This window comes from Rhinoderma darwinii, chromosome 1 (genome assembly GCF_050947455.1).
Source record: "Rhinoderma darwinii isolate aRhiDar2 chromosome 1, aRhiDar2.hap1, whole genome shotgun sequence".
NCBI lineage: Eukaryota > Metazoa > Chordata > Amphibia > Anura > Rhinodermatidae > Rhinoderma > Rhinoderma darwinii.
The window spans coordinates 626,433,329-626,452,168 of record NC_134687.1 but is presented as its reverse complement, the minus strand read 5'-3'; the positions used below and the strand labels follow the sequence as shown (position 1 = coordinate 626,452,168).

Here is an 18,840-nt window from a genome sequence, read left to right as displayed (position 1 = left end):
TTTGTCTGTAAGGAATCACAGGGTTAGTCGCGTAATGATGACGAGAAGCCCAGGTTAGATGCAATAACAACAGTCTCTTTACGAGGTCGGAAATCTTCACAAAACGGTCACAATATACAAGGGAATACAATATACTGTTCAGTACAGAGAGGCACAGTCACTTTTATGTCTTAGAAAAATACAAAATGGCGGCAGATTAAGGCAATACGGCAACGGTGGCTCACCAGTTTGGACAGAGCTCGGACTCCTCCCTGATGGAGGGGCACATCCGCTTTAAATCCAGGCCCATTCTCTCTCCTGATCTACAGAAATATTTATCCCTCTCGCAGGAAGGCCCCAGGCAACGTCCACTTACCGTCTCAGCAACTTAATCACGGGGAGGTCCTAGACAACTTTCACCCATTACATTCAACTCTGCATCTATCACAGCAATCACCTATGAGGAAACTCCTGCACTCCACCCACTACAGCAAAGGGGTCCTCCCTGGCTTCAGGGTACTTGTGCCCGCCGACAAAACAGCTCTCCCACTGCTCTATGGGCCGCAGCCCGCGCACTAACCCTATTAGGCGGGTACAGCCACATTTTAGCAGTTAGGTACTACCCTGTGTAAGGCACACAGCGTCCCTGCGCTGTTTTTGCCCTCACTACGCTGGTTGCACACTAGAGTATACAACAAAGATGGCGTCCGAGTCATTTCTCCCAGCGCCTGTAATAGACAGGATTGCCATCATTGCCTGAACAGTATTACATAATAGTGAGCTTTGCTGGCTTGACAATCTACACAGCTCAGAACATGTGACCACAGGTCCTGTGCACATATGAACACATAATAATGCAGCCTGGCCACTAGGTGGCACAATAGTAATGGAAATATATACATAATATGTAAAACATTAGCAGTGGTCTAACTCCTGGCTTGAACTTGTAGGAAAGAAAATGTTAATGCAAACATTAATCTATACATTTCAGGAGACAGCAGCATATCACTAAGGAGGACTGTACCACACCATGAACAACCTTACATGTCCCTGGAGATTTCTTAGCTGCACATGAAACTGGGGATTAGAATAACTTTTTACTACGGACATTGCATCAGGAAATAGAATTTCCTGAGTTTGTTGTGGAACGCTCGTTTTTTTGCTGATAATTACCATGTAAGATGAATGTGATTATCAGCTTGGAGTGATATAACATCTATTAAAGGGACAGTTACCTAAAAATGAATGAGAAGAGAACAGCTAGTTCATGCTACAAGACTTAGGGTATATTTACATTTTCAGGTTTTTTTGTTGAGGTTTTTGTAATCCCCGCAAAACCGGCACGTTTTTGCCGAAAATTATGGCTAAATACGCAACAAAAGTGCGACAGAATGACTCATGTGAATACACTCTAACTTGCAAGCAGGGTTGAAGAAATGTTGATTAGAATATGGATTCATCTAGTTTTGGCCCACTAACTTCAACCGGGGACTAGCAGGGTCTAAAGAGGAACTGTCACCTCTCCTGGCATGTCTTTTAGTAAATAATTGTTTTCCCCATGAAATAATAATTCTGGAGCATCTTTTCTATGAACTCTGTGTTGTGTTGTTCCGCCTATAAATTTATGAATAAATGGATAACTGGGTGTTACCAGTTGGGGGTGTGTCCCTAAATAGCACTGATTGGACAATGTCAGTCTAACTAAGTTAGACTGTGTAGGGACACGCCCCTTTGACAAAGGGAATGGTAACGCCCAGTTGTCAATTTGTTTGTACATTTCCAGCAGGAATAACAGAGGAACAGTTCTAAAAAAAATATTTCCAGAATTGTTATATCACGAGGAATACAAGTATTTATTAAAGTAGACATGTTAGGAGAGCAGAGAGATCTTTAATGAAATGTATGGGGTTAAGCATGTATGTTCTCCATAGTAGCTTAACCCCTTAAAAGGGTTTTCCCATCACATCTCTTGGCAATGACATCACTTTCTGATTGATAGGCATCTGATTGCCGGCACTACCACTGATCCTGAGAATGAAGAGGTGCTTCCTGTTTTGCAGTTCCCCTCACAGTGGCCCCTTCAGTCTCAGGAACGGTGGCGGTCCCCGCAGATCGGCCGTTACTTTCTGCGGGGACGTAGGTGGTGAGGGTGCTGTTGGGGCATGTGTCCCGGTTGCTTTGTGCCAGGCTGGTGCCAACAAGCCACTTTGCCTTTGCCTGGGAAATTTAAATACACGGCTAGCTCAGAAAACTGAACCTTTTCCCCAGGTAAACGAAAGCCTGGCTACGACTTTGCTTTCTGTGATGGGAATAACCCTTAAACGTTCAGAGTGTTTTGGTCCTAAATGACCAATGTTTTTTTTTTTTACATTTTTTACATATTTGGATATTTGGGGTTCAATGTTTTTATTTATTGTATTAGTAATACTACTAATGATTTTTTCATTCTTTTTTGCGACACTAATGGCTGCTCTTTTATATTGGTTTTAGAGTAATATTATTTTATTCTTTAGTTATGTTAGGTGTAAAATGTACAAAAAGTTTAAAAAAGGTACCTTATATTTTTGGAATTTTCTATATATATATATATATATATACAGTGAAGGAAATAAGTATTTGATCCCTTGCTGATTTTGTAAGTTTGCCCACTGTCAAAGTCATGAACAGTCTAGAATTTTTAGGCTAGGTTAATTTTACCAGTGAGAGATAGATTATATAAAAAAAAATAAAAAAATCACATAGTCAAAATGATATATATTTATTTGCATTGTGCACAGAGAAATAAGTATTTGATCCCCTACCAACCATTAAGAGTTCAGCCTCCTCCAGACCAGTTACACGCTCCAAATCAACTTGGTGCCTGCATTATAGACAGCTCTTACATGGTCACCTGTATAAAAGACTCCTGTCCACAGACTCAATTAATCAGTCTGACTCTAACCTCTACAACATGGGCAAAACCAAAGAGCTTTCTAAGGATGTCAGGGACAAGATCATAGACCTGCACAAGGCTGGAATGGGCTACAAAACCATAAGTAAGACGCTGGGTGAGAAGGAGACAACTGTTGGTGCAATAGTAAGAAAATGGAAGACATACAAAATGACTGTCAATCGACATCGATCTGGGGCTCCATGCAAAATCTCACCTCGTGGGGTATCCTTGATCCTGAGGAAGGTGAGAGCTCAGCCGAAAACTACACGGGGGGAACTTGTTAATGATCTCAAGGCAGCTGGGACCACAGTCACCAAGAAAACCATTGGTAACACATTACGTCGTAATGGATTAAAATCCTGCAGTGCCCGCAAGGTCCCCCTGCTCAAGAAGGCACATGTACAGGCCCGTCTGAAGTTTACAAATGAACATCTGGATGATTCTGAGAGTGATTGGGAGAAGGTGCTGTGGTCAGATGAGACTAAAATTGAGCTCTTTGGCATTAACTCAACTCGCCGTGTTTGGAGGAAGAGAAATGCTGCCTATGACCCAAAGAACACCGTCCCCACTGTCAAGCATGGAGGTGGAAACATTATGTTTTGGGGGTGTTTCTTTGCTAAGGGCACAGGACTACTTCACCGCATCAATGGGAGAATGGATGGAGCCATGTACCGTCAAATCCTGAGTGACAACCTCCTTCCCTCCACCAGGACATTAAAAATGGCTCGTGGCTGGGTCTTCCAGCATGACAATGACCCGAAAAATACAGCCAAGGCAACAAAGGAGTGGCTCAAAAAGAAGCACATTAAGGTCATGGAGTGGCCTAGCCAGTCTCCAGACCTTAATCCCATCGAAAACTTATGGAGGGAGCTGAAGATCCGAGTTGCCAAGCGACAGCCTCGAAATCTTAATGATTTACAGATGATCTGCAAAGAGGAGTGGGCCAAAATTCCATCTAACATGTAGGCAAACCTCATCATCAACTACAAAAAACGTCTGACTGCTGTGCGTGCCAACAAGGGTTTTGCCACCAAGTATTAAGTCTTGTTTGCCAAAGAGATCAAATACTTATTTCTCTGTGCACAATGCAAATAAATATATATAATTTTGACAATGTGATTTTCTGTTTATTTTTTTATATAATCTATCTCTCACTGGTAAAATTAACCTAGCCTAAAAATTCTAGACTGTTCATGTCTTTGACAGTGGGCAAACTTACAAAATCAGCAAGGGATCAAATACTTATTTCCTTCACTGTATATATATATTTACTTTTTATTTTTTTGAATTCATTGGATATGGTTTGGAGTGTTATGTGTTTATTTTTCTCTTATTTTGGCATCCTATGTAGAGTACATTTACTGATTAATCTTTTTTTTTTTTTACAGTAGGGCTGGTAGCAGTTACACCAGGGCCCTGGTGTCTGAGGGGGCCCAAAGGTCACATTATAAGACACTCGTACTATAAATGGCAGATGGTAGCTGGGGTATTGGGGACCAGGAGCTTGAAGCTGTAAGTGATATGAGGAAATGTTGCCACTTGGCAGGCTGCACCACAGGAACAAAGTTTTTCTTCATCTGTCCTTATAGGAAAACAAAAGGAAGCTCTTAATAAAGGAAAAGGACATTGAGAGAATGGAGTCGGACCAGAGATGAATGCCCCAAGTGTAAACAGCATCCCAAGTTCAAGAACTGTATTGTGTTCTGCTTCCTCTTCACTTTCCTTGTGCCACATTGACGCTGAGATGCTTTTAAAAAAGGTATATAGGATATAAATAAGGATATAGCAAGAGCCGCTAATACTCAGTGACTCTACGTTCTGGTTCATAAAGGGAGACCATGAGAGCCCCCTTCCTACACACTCTAGTAGGACATAAAAACAGCGTAAAAACGAAAAAATATCCTTCTCGCCACTATGTTTAAAGAAGAAGGTGAGATATGGCAAGTTGTTTGGCAGGATGACTAAACTAATTATTAAAAAAAAAATGCCCTCAATGGTGTACATAGCATTCAAAAACTCAATAGTATTCTTCTTCACAGGTATAAAATACTGGAATATAAATATACATTATATTTCTATACATCAAATAACGTAAGTTACAGATAGAAAAAAAAGGTGAAAAGTAAAAATAAATTTTTTTAGGAAAGTTACTAAACACAAGCGCAAAAACAATTACAAAAAACACATTTTTTAATGCACTGTATCAACTAAACATTACAAAACCGTAAATAACCTAAAGATATTTGGCATCCTCGTAACTAAAAACCCATACAATCCAGTGAACACATTATTTATGGTGATCTGGAAATGGCGTAAATAAAAATGGGGCAATTGCTTTTTTTCCTGCATTTAACCCATAATAAAAGTTCATATAAATGAAATGCTTACTTATGTTTACGGCAAATTGGCACCTGAAAAAATACATCTCATCTTGAATAAACAAGACCTCATATAGCTTTTCCTTCATAAAAATAAAAAAGTAATGGCTGCTATGGCTATGAATGTGGAAAGACAAAAACCCCAAAAAAATCTTCTGGCTATCTGAGCAAGAACAGTACCCCCATTTTCCGGCAGTAAAAGGGTTCAATTACAAACTTTGATGCATACAGCTGTGTTTTTTCTTCTTAGGGTATGTTCATGTGACATTTTTTTTTGGTATTTTTACTAAAAAACACACATGCAAAAATAAATGCAGCAAAAACCGTGATGAAAATATCACTGGCAACATTTTTGGTCTATAATATACTGGGTGGATGAAAAAAGTTGAGGCTTAAGGGGGCCCACTGTGACCTATCAACCAAGGGCCCATGTAAACCTGGTGTCGGCCCTGCTGACGACTACCAATTCCTTGTATGAACAAAGGGAAGGAGTGGTAAACGGAGACGTCCCCCATGACCGTGTTGGCGCCTAATCATTGATGTCAACACAGCCGTTTTTAAGGAGCCGACGGACACAGGCTGGTGACGTCGATCACAAGTATCTTCTCACGCACTCCAAAATGCAGCGACGGGCAGAGAGAGGAGCGGCGGGACACGGAGACGAGGTTAGTATTTATTTAAACACATCAATTATTTTATTTTTGTATAGCGGTGAACTGGACAGTCATACTGGTACTGGGTAGTAGAAAGGGGGTGCCAATGAGAAGTTGGCAGAGTTAGGAGACAGATTTTGCTGCAGGATAGGTCAGGAATGAATAGGGGCGAGCAACAGTAGGGTGCAGAGGTATCAGTTGGGTACGGGTTTTATTATATAAAAATGCCGTATCGGTGGTACATTTTTTTAATTTTACTAGCACTGTCCTCCTAGTGTTAAAATTGTCTGGGCCAGTTATTGCCCACCGTGGTTGAAACCCTAGTCCTGGTGCCGTAGGGAGACTACAATATTATAAATGGCACATGAGAGGTGGGGGCCCTGGTACAGATTTTGAATCGGGGCCCAGGCACTTCACGTTATGGCTGTGAAAAGGAATCCTTGTCTTGGATGGATTGCTGATTTCAATTCAACATATGATTTTTTTAGGGACTTTTTTTATTATTTTTTTTCCTATTTACATTTTTGAACACATAAATGTGTGTTTTATTATATTTTTTGTTGTTGAGGATCTCCTTTATATATTGTTATGGAGCTCCCCAAATAAAACAGTCTAAAGTGCAAACTTCAACCTCACCATTTTCTGATGGATATCGTCCATCAAAAAGTAATTTCGTGTTATATCGTCCACATCTTCTCATCCTACCCACTAGTTGGCTCTCCCTCCCAATGTATACACTACGGTGGCCAATGTTGGATCACAAAAAATCAGGGGCAAATGTCCCAAGTCATACTTTTATAACGCGGCAGAGTTAGATACAGCGGCTCGGCTCTATGTATATTACAGCTGTAAAAATGCAGTCACCAAATGATTATCAGATACCAGTGTTGTGGAAATCAATGGCTCAAAATATATCAGACTGAAATTTAGACAAGAGTTCCAACCGACACTCACGCTAGGATCTTTATCCAGCATCCTAATCAGGAGATTTCATATCGATATGAGAGAGGAAGAATAACACACAGGCATTGCTCGTATGCTCCAAATACTCCTCTGAGTTTTATTGCCAAACTCAATTACAATAATATCATTCAAAAGGTGTAGGCTTGAGGTTAACCAATCAGAGGCAATGTGACAATAACTCTTATTCAGCCAATAGCATACCATGATAATATTTCAAATGCATTATTATAATTCCTCATTAAAATGCTGACATCAGAATTGCACCTAAAGGCAAGCATACAATAGAGTGGTGTTAGCTGTTCTTTCCCATAGAGGGAGTTTGTTGCGATAATGAGAAAAACCTTGCAATTCTGATAGCTTTATTTCTGGGTGTTCAGCCAACCCGCTAGCTATGGATGCATGAAGGCCATACGAAGAACACATATAGATAACACATTTCTTTGATACTTGAGCAGAACTATGTAGAGGAAAGGTCATTGAAAAAATGGAGAATACATATCTTCGTAATTTGGCATCCTGTTTGATAATTCATAATGTAATATAATACAGAGAATATAAGCAAATTGACCATCCATCACACCAGTTCTGCAGTTACATCCAGTGACTCGCAGGTGACGTCTTCTCTTATTGGAGTCATTCAATTACTCTTTTCTTCTCTATCCTGCCCAGAACGCCATGACGAAGCAACACAATAGTGCCCCCCTAGTGTCCCACGCAAATATAGTGACTCATAATACCTTCCATAGTTCTAGTGCCCCTACTGTGCACCCACACAGTAAGTGCCCTATGTGTGCCCCCCACACACTAATGGTGCCTTTAGTTTCTCCCCCACAGGAATAGAGCCCCCACACACACACAGTAAAAAAGGCCCCCAATATTGGTGCCCCCTAGTGCTCTCCACAGAGTAATGTTGCCCCCGCTGAAAAATGTTGCACCTTAGTGCCCCCACTCAGTAATGCTGCCCCCTTACTGCCCACACTCAATGATCCGGCCCCCTAAGTGCCACTCACTCAGTGATGCTGCCTCCTTAGTGCCTCCCATTAAAAATGCTGCCCCCTTAGTGCTCCCCACTCAGAGATAGATAGATAGATAGATAGATAGATAGATAGATAGATAGATAGATAGATAGATAGATAGATAGATAGATAGATAGATAGATAGATAGATAGATATGAGAGATATGATATAGATATGAGATAGATAGATAGATAGATAGATAGATAGATAAACGAAAAGTAAAAAAGAGAGACCGCACTCCAAGCAGATGTTGTCAGAAAAACGGTACATTTATTCTCCCATCAGTGCAAAAACCAGTGCAACGTTTCAGCAACTCAATGCAGCCTTTTTGGCACCCATTTCGGCCCTAGAGGCTTATCTTGTTCTTCTGTGCTGCTCATACTTTCTACCTTTAAGTAGATATATAGATAGATATTAGATAGATAGATAGATAGATAGATAGATAGATAGATAGATAGATAGATAGATAGATAGATAGATAGATAGATAGATAGATATGAGATAGATAGATAGATAGATAGATAGATAGATAGATAGATAGATAGATAGATAGATAGATAGATAGATAGATATGAGATAGATAGATAGATAGATAGATAGATAGATAGATAGATAGATAGATAGATAGATAGATAGATAGATATGAGACTACCCCTTTTACACAGACATGTTATAAAGTGTAATTGCAGTCGGCATAAAAGATCATCTAAACCTTTTCTTATTACACCGAAACTGTAAAAGACGATGACTAAAACAACTACGCTGCACTTCCACTATTTCATGTAACGGATGCAACTCGTCCAACATAATAGTAGAAATTGTTCCTAATGTTCTTTTCCTGAATACACCATCAAACAATGGCACTCCTCCACACATTAAAGCTCTTCCCTTTCTAATCACCTTATTTAGCCTATTCATCTCGGCATTCCTGATGTTACCGTTCCAACAGATCGCACCATAAAAGACGATACTCGACACCACTGAGTCATAAAACATTACTAAGAATTTATTACAAACATTAGTGTTTCCACACAGAAATAGGCAATAAAAAAGAATGAATAATACTCACCTAGTCCCATTCCTATGCCAAACGGAGCTGCTTAGTCTATTTAGGCCTGCCGCCTATGAGACACAGGGACGGGTTCCCTGAATAGGCCGACGTGATGACATCACAGCATCGCATCGGACTGCTCATGGTTCCCGTCCCAGCGTCTTATAAACTTAATTCCTGAACTGGCCAGTATAGCCTACGAGCGTTGAATCGTATTCAACTATATCTATGTCCCAAGGACGCAGATACAGTCGAAAGCGGCAGTCACCAGGAGATCCGTGGCACCAGGCCGACAATCCGAAACTTGTGCCCTGGATTCCCGGTTTTAGTGATGCCCCTGCCAGAGAGCCCCATCATGTAAGTGGGCCTGGGGCTGTTGCCTCCCATGCCCCCTGCTAGCTACGCCTCTGCCCCAATGCCCTGTTTGCAGTGGAGACCACCCTTGCTTAACTGTCCTTTAAAGGGGTATTCCCATCTCAGACATTTATGGTATTCCATAAATGTCTGATAGGTGTAGTTCCCACCTCTAGAGATCTGGGGTCCCCCGACATGGTCAGGTGGCCGCATCCAGGTGGAGTTACATGGGAAATAGGCAAGCAAGCGTGCTCCAGATAGGTAAGTGTCACAAAGGTGGGATCGGCACTTATCAAACATTTATGCCATAACTTGTAGATCTGCCATGAATGTCTGAGATGGAAATATCCCTTTAATCCCCAAGCAAAAAAGGTTGTGACTAAGAGGAAATGTGTTCTCTGTTCTTGGCTTGTTACATTTTATTTTATAAAAAATTTACTTCTCCGTTCATCTTAAAAATGACATTACATGGAACCTTCTTTGCATATTTCCTTTTTATTCAACACTTTAAAAGCAAATATTGGATAAAAAACTGTAACATTGAAGAACATATAGAATTTAACCAAACTATTCCTGGTATAGTTACTCTCGCCAACAATTTGTCATATTTTTGTATGGAAGATCACAAAATAACAACCTATAAAATAATCGTCTCTTTAAAAAAATAGCAAAACCCGAGGTCATGTCCATACTCATTCCAGGTACAAATGACGCACACAACGCTTTTCACACAAATCCCACAACTTACAAGGGAACAGACATGAAACGCAGGAGCGGAACAGACGGGACTAGTCATTAGGGTCACACTTGTTTGGGGGTGACATAAGGCTGTCTGTTGTCCTCTGACTTGGGATGGCCGGGAGAACACGCGTCGTCCTCAGGGGCTCTCGTCTCAGGACGGGTAGGAAAGAATACAAAGAGTGACTCTGAGTTTTTGAAATAATTAATGGCGATAAACTATTTCCAGTTCTTAATGAATTTGAAGGCAAAGACATTGACTTTTTCACACCCTGACAGACTTGACCAGTCGGCAGCTGGACTGGAAAAAAAAAAAAAGAAATCAATGACGTTGTATTAGTTTCTATCAAATTTTCAAATTATAATAAGATATTCATGGAATCAATATGAGAAAAACATTGCACATATTAGGAGAATAAAGCTGCCAATACACAGTAGATAGCAGTAGAACGATGCTTAAAGGATCATCCGTCCAACTAATATTTTTTTAGCCGACGTTCCCGAACACATTTCAGATGAGGTTGGCAGTTATTTTTTTTCATTTAGTCCTTACATGGATCCTTTTTGCATTCCTTTGGTGCACTGTTAGGGCATGGCCAGACGTAGCGGAATTCTTCCGCAACTGTCCGCATCAATGCCGCGTTGCAGATTCTGTTTCGGATCTGCCCAAAATGGGCAATAAATTGATGCGGACTAGCTGCTGCGTATTAGGTGAAAGTACTTCCCTTCTCTATATCAGTGCAGGATAGAGAGAAGGGACAGCCCTTTCCCTAGTGAAAGTAAAAGAAATTCATACTTACCCGGCCGTTGTCTTGGTGACGCGTCCCTCTTTCGGCATCCAGCCCGACCTCCCTGGATGACGCGGCAGTCCATGTGACCGCTGCAGCCTGTGATTGGCTGCAGCCGTCACTTAGACTGAAACGTCATCCCGGGAGGCCGGACTGGAGGAAGAAGCAGGGAGTTCTCGGTAAGTATGAACTTCTATTTTTTTTACAGGTTGCTGTATATTATATCGGTAGTCACTGTCCAGGGTGCTGAAACGGTTACTGCCGATCGCTTAACTCTTTCAGCACCCTGGACAGTGACTATTTACTGACGTCGCCTAGCAACGCTCCTGTAATTATGGGTGCACACACGTAGTCACCCGTAATTATGGGTGCACACACGTAGTCACCCGTAATTATGGGTGCACACACGTAGTCACCCGTAATTACGGGAGCCCCATTGACTTCCTCAGTCTGGCTGTAGACCTAGAAATACATAGGTCCAGCCAGAATGAAGAAATGTCAAGTTAAAAAAACAATACGCTCCGCAGCACACATAACATCTACATTACATCTGCGGACTTCATTGCGGAACTTAGAATCTCCATTGAAGTCAATGGAGAAATTCCGCCATGAGTCCGCAAACAGTCCGCCACACCTCCGCAACAACCATTGTATGCTGCGGACACCAAATTCCGCACCGCAGCCTATGCTCCGCAGTGGAATTGTCCGCAACGTGCAAACGAACCCAACCACAAAGCTGTGGAAGGCAATGGAGAAACGGGTCCGCTGCGGATTTCCGCTGCGGAGTGTCCGCAGCGGAATTCCAGAGCAATTCCGCAACGTGTGGCCATGCCCTTAGATCTGCTCATATGGAATATATCAAAATACACCCCATCAAGGAAGGTGCATACTAATGAGCAAATCAGGACTGATCATGGACTGGAAGAATATGACAGAATCAATGGGATTATGAGCATCCCAACAAATGAGTTACAGTGGCCACATGTAAACAAACAGCAGGAGGACCGCAAGAGCGTCAGCGCTGGATCACTGAAGTAAAGATTAGGTGAGTACTGTTTTTTTTTTCCATTTTAGGACATTTGCTGCTGTTTGTAAAGAATTTAATAATTGGAATAATCATTTAAAATAACCAGCCACCACTAGGGGGAGCTCACTGCATTTTGTTTTTACATCAAACCCAATAATAACAAAGTATGCAGTAAGCTCCTGAGCTCCCTCTTGTGGTGGCTGCTGCAGACATAATTTTATCATGTAACTCCATGTCTAAACAGGGGATTTGGAGTTCTGTATGAGAAAAATGAAGCTCAGACCGCTATAATGATCTATTAAAGATTAATCATTATACAATTTTGGACATTTTCTTTAAGTCTGGATACATTCAGATTTCTTCTGAAATAAGTCAGCACTGTACCAGCAGGTATTCCTGGTAGATATTTGCTGAACTATGAATGCAGCTCTGGATGTAAATGAATTACTGAATAGTAAAAATAAAGAAAAATATTTGAAAAAGTATCAGTATATGTAGACTATATCTAGATGTAAATTGTGGACGGCACTAGCAGAGGGGTAACGTGAAGCCCCTGGACCCCAATGCAAAATCTGTGTAGTAGACCTCTACCCACCATTTGCCATTTATAATGCTTTTATCTTGTTATGTGCCTTTGGGCACCCTAATGCACCAGGGCCTGGGTATGACTGCCACCTCTGCATCTACTATAGCTATGCCCCTGGTCGCTAGGCATTTTTTAACATAGGGCAATGATTTAGTTCTGACAGCTCCTGCAGGACTGTCTGTCTCCGTGTTCTGCTATCTTCTTATTGGTGCCTCCCCTACACCAGCCAACATTCATACCCTCTGTCCCTGAACACCCCAACCCCACACAGCTTTGCCCCTGTTTGCAAAATTCAACTTAGAAATAGTGAATAACAGAGTTTCGTTTCCGTTTGAGCTGGTGATCACGGTATGAGGAGACAGGATTTCCTGAGCCCGTGATACAATATTATTCTCTCTGCTAATGTTGCTGTTTTCGCTAATCCTGAAAATTACCTTTCATTGTGTTTGTTTTACATGTTGCAGAAAAAGTCCCGTAAAAGTCCAAATATTTGTTCTGCATCTCGGGCTGATAATACACTAACTTTGCACTAACTCTGCGATGTCCAAATAATAACAGGAAAATATGACACGTTTAATTATATTTACTTTTGACTGCATCATTTTAGTTAAAGGGGCATTGCCACCTCAGACATTTATGGAATATCCACAGGATACGCCATATCTACGACTCCCTTGTACAGGATATGCCATAAACATCTGATTAATGCGTGTCTCACAACACTGGGAGAACGGAGTTCCCCCGATCCCCGCTTTGCCTGGTGAGGTGGTCGCCGGCTTCCACATCTAGGCAGAAAATGAATGGAGAGGTGGCATGCATGCTTGCTGTTTCCGTAACTCCCATAAAAGTACATCTCTGCATTCATTCTCTGCTGGCGGCTGTCACACCAGGTGGCGCCGGGGGCTCCCGTTTTCCAGATAATTGCAGGTCCCACAGGTATGTCCCGCACATATCAGACATTTATAGCATAGTCCATAGATATACCATAAATATGTGAGTTGGGAATACCCCTTTAATTCAACTTCATTCAGATAGATGGTGAATATGAAGTCAGCTCCTGTTTCTCTTACTCTGCACAGCATTTGATTTGTTAAAGCAGAATTTTGTGCTCTAGAGCTGCTCTACTTAAAGGGGTTTTATGAAACTTTAAAAAATCTTTCCTAGGGCAGGGAATTCTTTAAAATAATGAATTATACAGTACCCACCCCTGAAATGTAGCCCGCTGCAGTACAGCTGCTCTTTTCCCTGCTGCTCCGGTCACAGAAGCTCCTGCAGCGGTCAAAAGCTGTTCATCGGTCATGAACCGCTACAGACGTGAGCGCTGAGGCCATTTTTGTGTGCAATATCATGCGACCGATGAATGACACGTGAGCGCTGCACCAGCTTCCAGGACTGAAGCAGGCCGTTGCGCTACGACAGGGGGGTGGGGGGGGGGTGGGTAGGGGAGCAGCGATGGAGAGGGTGGTTGTGCGTGGGTGAGTACTGAATATTTTATTATTTTATAACATTCCCTGCACTAGGAAAGATTTTTAAAAGTACCGGAAAAACCCCTTTAATGAAATTTGTGAACGGAAGATACAACTATAGTCAGCCATACTAAAGCTGTGTAGCTGAGTCTTCTGGTCACCCAGTCATCCGCCTGTATACAAGTATGGTCTCTTCCCTCCTCCGCTTCTAGAACTGTTGGTATTGTCAGCTATTGGGGGTGCAGAGGAAGCAGTCGCACCCAGGCCTTGTTATCTGCCACATAAGAAGATACCAGTATTAATAATGGTAGGTGAGGAGCCCTGTTTGAGATTGAAAATTGGGGCCTGGAGCTTTAAGTTACGCCTCTAAGAATTTGTTATGTTTAGTCTTTTAGTCATGCCCTTGTGCCTACTCGGATTAGTACACAAGAGGAGAGCATTCCTACTTTAAGGTAGGAAGGTCCGCATGACAGAACATAAACTCCTCTTTGGGTTCCTATTTTTTTTATGGGTGTTCACAGCCTAAGAGAAAAAAGCTATAAAAAGAAGTGAAGACATGCATTTAACTTAATGCCATGGAGGGACATTTATATATATCCTATGCCTAAGATTAAAGTGGTTGTTATGAAAAAGCCTGTATCCAATAAAAAGAGAGATACAATAAAATAATTTTTGTGGGTCTGTAGAAGGAACCTGCTAGTTAGTGCTGTGATTTCAGCAGTCTCTGCACTGTCTGATGTAAGCAGTCTCTGTAGTTCGAGAGAGGAGGGATAACTAATGTCATCTTGTAGAAACAGTGACCGGTGACCGGGCTGCAGCTCCACTGTACCTGTATTATGGCAGACAAGGATTACAACTTCATGCTATTAAATTATAAAGAAGAAAGCTTCTGTATATGAGGATCTAAGAGCACTGGGAAGTGTTTTTTTTTCACCAGAGGAGCTCTTGTTCTGAATTATATATAGAATATTTTAGATAGTATAGTTAAAAAATGATTTATAAAAAGTGGAAGGAAAGTTCTTTACTTCCCTGTCTGCCCAGAAGTGACGTACAGTGCAGTCACAGAGAGCTTATGTGGATGATGACACTGAACCTGACAGAATTCAGAAGGGAACATGTTGTAAACAGAGTCTCTCAGTAGTGCCGCCTCATAATTTGGAGTCTAGGGTAATCTTATATCAGTATCGAGGTAAAATATTAAGCAGTGGTAGGTCTCCTTTAAGATGTAGTCTGCAGTAATAATTACAAGGTTTAGAGAATATTAGGGGTAATAAATGACAATGATAAATGCTGAGTTCTTTGTCAGTTGTAATAGCTTCATCCATAGTTAGACTGGGCATTTGAGCAATTAAACATTGCAGATGGGGCAATATATAATAATGCCCAGGGGTGGTCCTGTGTTCCACTGTCACCTGTTAAAGTTTACCCGTTCAAGCAATTGAGAGTCTCCCTGGGGGATCATAGTCCTCACTGAATCAGTGAGGACTGATTGTGTTAAAAATTGTTGAGCATGGTGCAAGGTAAGCTCTATCTGCCTGTAGCCACCACTAGAGGGAGCTAACTTCATATTGAAATCAATGGGTCAGCAACATCCGGCACTCCAACTGTTGTGAAACTACAATTCCCAGCATGCCCTGACAGCCTTTGGCTGGAATAATAAAGGCTTTGGCTGGAATAATAAAGCCTTTGGCTGTCAAGGCATGATGGGAGTTGTAGTTTCTCAACAGCTGGCATGCCGAAGGTTAGCTGACCCCCGGATCATATACAGTAGACAGCTTCTAAGCTCCTTAAATTTATAGGTCCATTTTTCTGATGCAGAACTTTAAATCCACTGCATAAAAAGAGTTACACGATAACATTCTCACTGCTTCGAGCTACTACTACGGGGAGCTTACTGTATACTGTTTATACATTGAACTCAGTAACAACACAGTTTGCAGTAAGCTCCCCCTAGTGGTGACTGCAGGCAGAGAGAATTTCATTGTGTAACTCTTTTTATGCAGTGGATTTGGAGCTCTGTATCAGTAAAATGGAGCTCTGACTGTATAAAAGATATATTAGTAAATCTCTATAAAGATCTATTATTAAATTAATCTGGACAGAATTTTAAACTTTTATAGTTGTATAATAACTAAAATGGAGTTCACGGGTGAACAAAATATGAATTGATGAAATCGATAAAGAATGTAATGTTACTTCTAATACCATCTCAGATATAACAAAACTATATTTCAGCTGTACTTACTTTTCTTAACACAGTGATCCGGTAAGGGGGCCAAGTTATTCCGTGTTAGACGGGATTCTTTCAGTCTTGGCTTTTCCTGGGAAAGATGTGTTGAATCATAACCTGAAAATGAAATATCAAATATTACACTTAGAATGCCCTAACTAGAGGCTATGTGTAAAGACAATCATAGGGTCCTTTCTAGGTCCCCAGGGATGACCATACTAGGGTTCTCCTGTCTCTCATCACATCACTGGGCAATCTGGTTTCCCAATCAGATGAAGGCGACCCGTTTGATTATGCCACATTACCATTGACTGCAGCCACATGTGTTCACTTTGCACAAGGACATTTCAGGGTGTGTTGTCCTTATGGAGAGGGGGTGCGCGTCCTTACTTTCCTCTCTGTCCTTCAACCTGGTCCAAACCCAGACTATTGAGGTCTGTGGCACAGAGTGGTCACCATGTAACGAAGGGGTAGGGAATGGTCCGCGGCCCTTTTTCCCTTCTTGTGATAGACCGTATCCATGTGCACAGTTTTTTTGCATTTGAGTGACAGAACGTAGAAAACTCGGGAGAGTCGTCTTGTGGCTGGGCCCATTGTAGCGTTTTTTTGGTGGACCATTCTGACACTTTAACCATTTAGTAACAATGCTGGAGAAAGGGGGACAATAAGACTATGTTCACATTTGCATTGGTATTTTCGGTGTTCTGCGCTGGATCTGTCGCATGACGGGCACCACCAGTGCCTGAAAAAACCCATTGACTTTAATAGGTTGCGTGGTGTTTCCGTCATGATTTCCGTCATTTTTGCTGGACAAAATCGTGCTGCATGCTGCTTTTGTTAATCTAGTAAAAACTATTAAATCTGAGCCGGAGGTCCCTAATGAATCCGCCGACATAGATGTGAACATGGCCATACTCATTCCAAAAGGACATCTCCTATATGCTAAGTGTATGAAGCAGCATCTGTGAAGCAGAACGAAGAGCTACTCCAGTTCTAGTGGACTCTAGCTGTCCATGTATAACATAGATGGCCATTAATCTGTATGGGCGCCTTGTAATACTATATTTGTATTGTTTGGCAGGACAAGGCTTCCCCCAGCAAAATCAGCTGTTTGTCAGGAGTGCTGAGAACTGAACATGTGGCGATCAGGCGCTCCCTGTGGCCGCTGCAATATAAAAAGGGGTTGTCTCTAATGACCTAACAGGGATGACCTAATGGGTGCAATGTCCCGAGAACTGATAGATGCATTGAAACAGATACTTGTTCCTGATACATACATGGTGGGATTGCTGATTATTCATGGGCACAGATGATAGAAAATTTCACAGATGAAAAAAACAAGAACAGAAAAAATGTGTATTTTCATATTTCCCTAATAATCAATGGCTGACTGAGAGTAATTTGAGCCATGGGCAATAAAGGTCATGGTCCCCTTACGAGAGCCATGATACAATTGCAATTATTATTTTTATCTAGCTGCATTACACTCAAAGTTTGTGAGTTCTGTAACTGGCTAAAGGGCTATGGGTCTCCTCTGACTATGTGCCCCTCGGAACTGCCCAAATCTTCAGGTTGCACATGATAATTACAATGCTCACATTGGACCCTTATTACTAAAAGCTTAGGTCAAATGAGTAAACCATGGTTGGTCTCTCATATTATTTTTTGTGAGGCTGAGCCTAGTTACCTAACAGCAACCAACTAATTGGTTTTATGGCTGGTTCTATACAGAACCATTGTGGCTGGCCCATACAACAACATGCGATTTACCACCGTAGATGCCCCATTACAGTATATATTCTCTCCCATATTTAAAAATCTAAAAGTGATAGAACATGGATGCCCTCCTGAAAGAAGGCAGAAACAAAGTGTAGCAAGGTAGGATGCGAGCACCAATGAGTGTGCCAGCTTTAGATATCCTATAATGCATGCCACGTATAACCCCCAGAATGCCTACCATAAATACACTATTACACCCACAGATGCACCCATAACAACATGTGCCAGACACAGATGCCCAAATAGCGGTATGCCAGAGAGTGCCTGCCACAGCTGCCCCATAACAATGTATTCCAGCAATAAATGTTCTCATAACTTTGTACCTGCCACAGATGCCTAAATTAGAGTGTGCACCAGCAACAGATGCTCCCATAATAGTATCTGGCAGGCACAGGTGCCCCCAATAACACTATGTAAGCCACAGACTTCCTGCCGTAGATGCCTCCATTACAGTCACAGTGGGACAAATGCTATGTTCTGGTAACGTACCAGTAAGGGAAGTTTCTTGTGTGTCTGTGAGAATTGGATGTAAAACTGTAAGGGCTCACCCACATGGCCATTACGGCACCTATAGACTATGTGGCTCTACTATACACAGCACCCATTTACTACAGGGTAGTACCTATACCTCCAAATTCATACTGAGGCATATGGAGCTTTTTTATGTCAAGCATGGCATTCTCCATCGGACACCATATTATGGGGTTATAAGGAAGCATTGCTTCTAGGGGAGAATAACCCCATAATATGGTGCAGAATGTAGCACCATATGGCAGCACACAGAGTTCATAAGACTGCATAGTATGAACTCCTCTTACAGCTTCCAAAGTGTAATGAGATCTCTCTAGATACCACACCCCATTACACCAGCTAAGGCAACCTTGGCCAAAGAAGGATGT

The 18,840-nt window shown here is 41.7% G+C and overlaps 1 protein-coding gene and 1 long non-coding RNA gene across 3 annotated transcripts in view; one reads left to right on the top strand and one right to left on the bottom strand.

Annotated features, from left to right (window-relative positions):
• The window catches only part of LOC142663701 (uncharacterized), a 40,396-nt gene extending 22,805 nt beyond the window's left edge, over positions 1–17,591 (top strand). Inside the window, exons 2-4 of one of the 2 annotated variants that reach the window (XR_012851133.1) lie at positions 4,300–4,423; positions 4,501–4,670; positions 17,244–17,591. This is a non-coding gene — a long non-coding RNA (uncharacterized LOC142663701). Of the gene's footprint in view, positions 1–4,299; positions 4,424–4,500; positions 5,602–17,243 lie in introns of those variants that run through there. The other variant, XR_012851132.1, reaches the window with a different exon arrangement.
• The window catches only part of ANKRD55 (ankyrin repeat domain 55), a 136,582-nt gene continuing 127,583 nt past the window's right edge, over positions 9,842–18,840 (bottom strand). Inside the window, exons 10-11 of the mRNA XM_075842464.1 lie at positions 16,178–16,279; positions 9,842–10,366 (exon numbers count right to left, since the gene is read on the bottom strand). Coding sequence (XP_075698579.1) covers positions 10,116–10,366; positions 16,178–16,279 — 353 coding nt within the window. The 3' untranslated portion in view covers positions 9,842–10,115. The remainder of the gene's footprint in view (positions 10,367–16,177; positions 16,280–18,840) is intronic.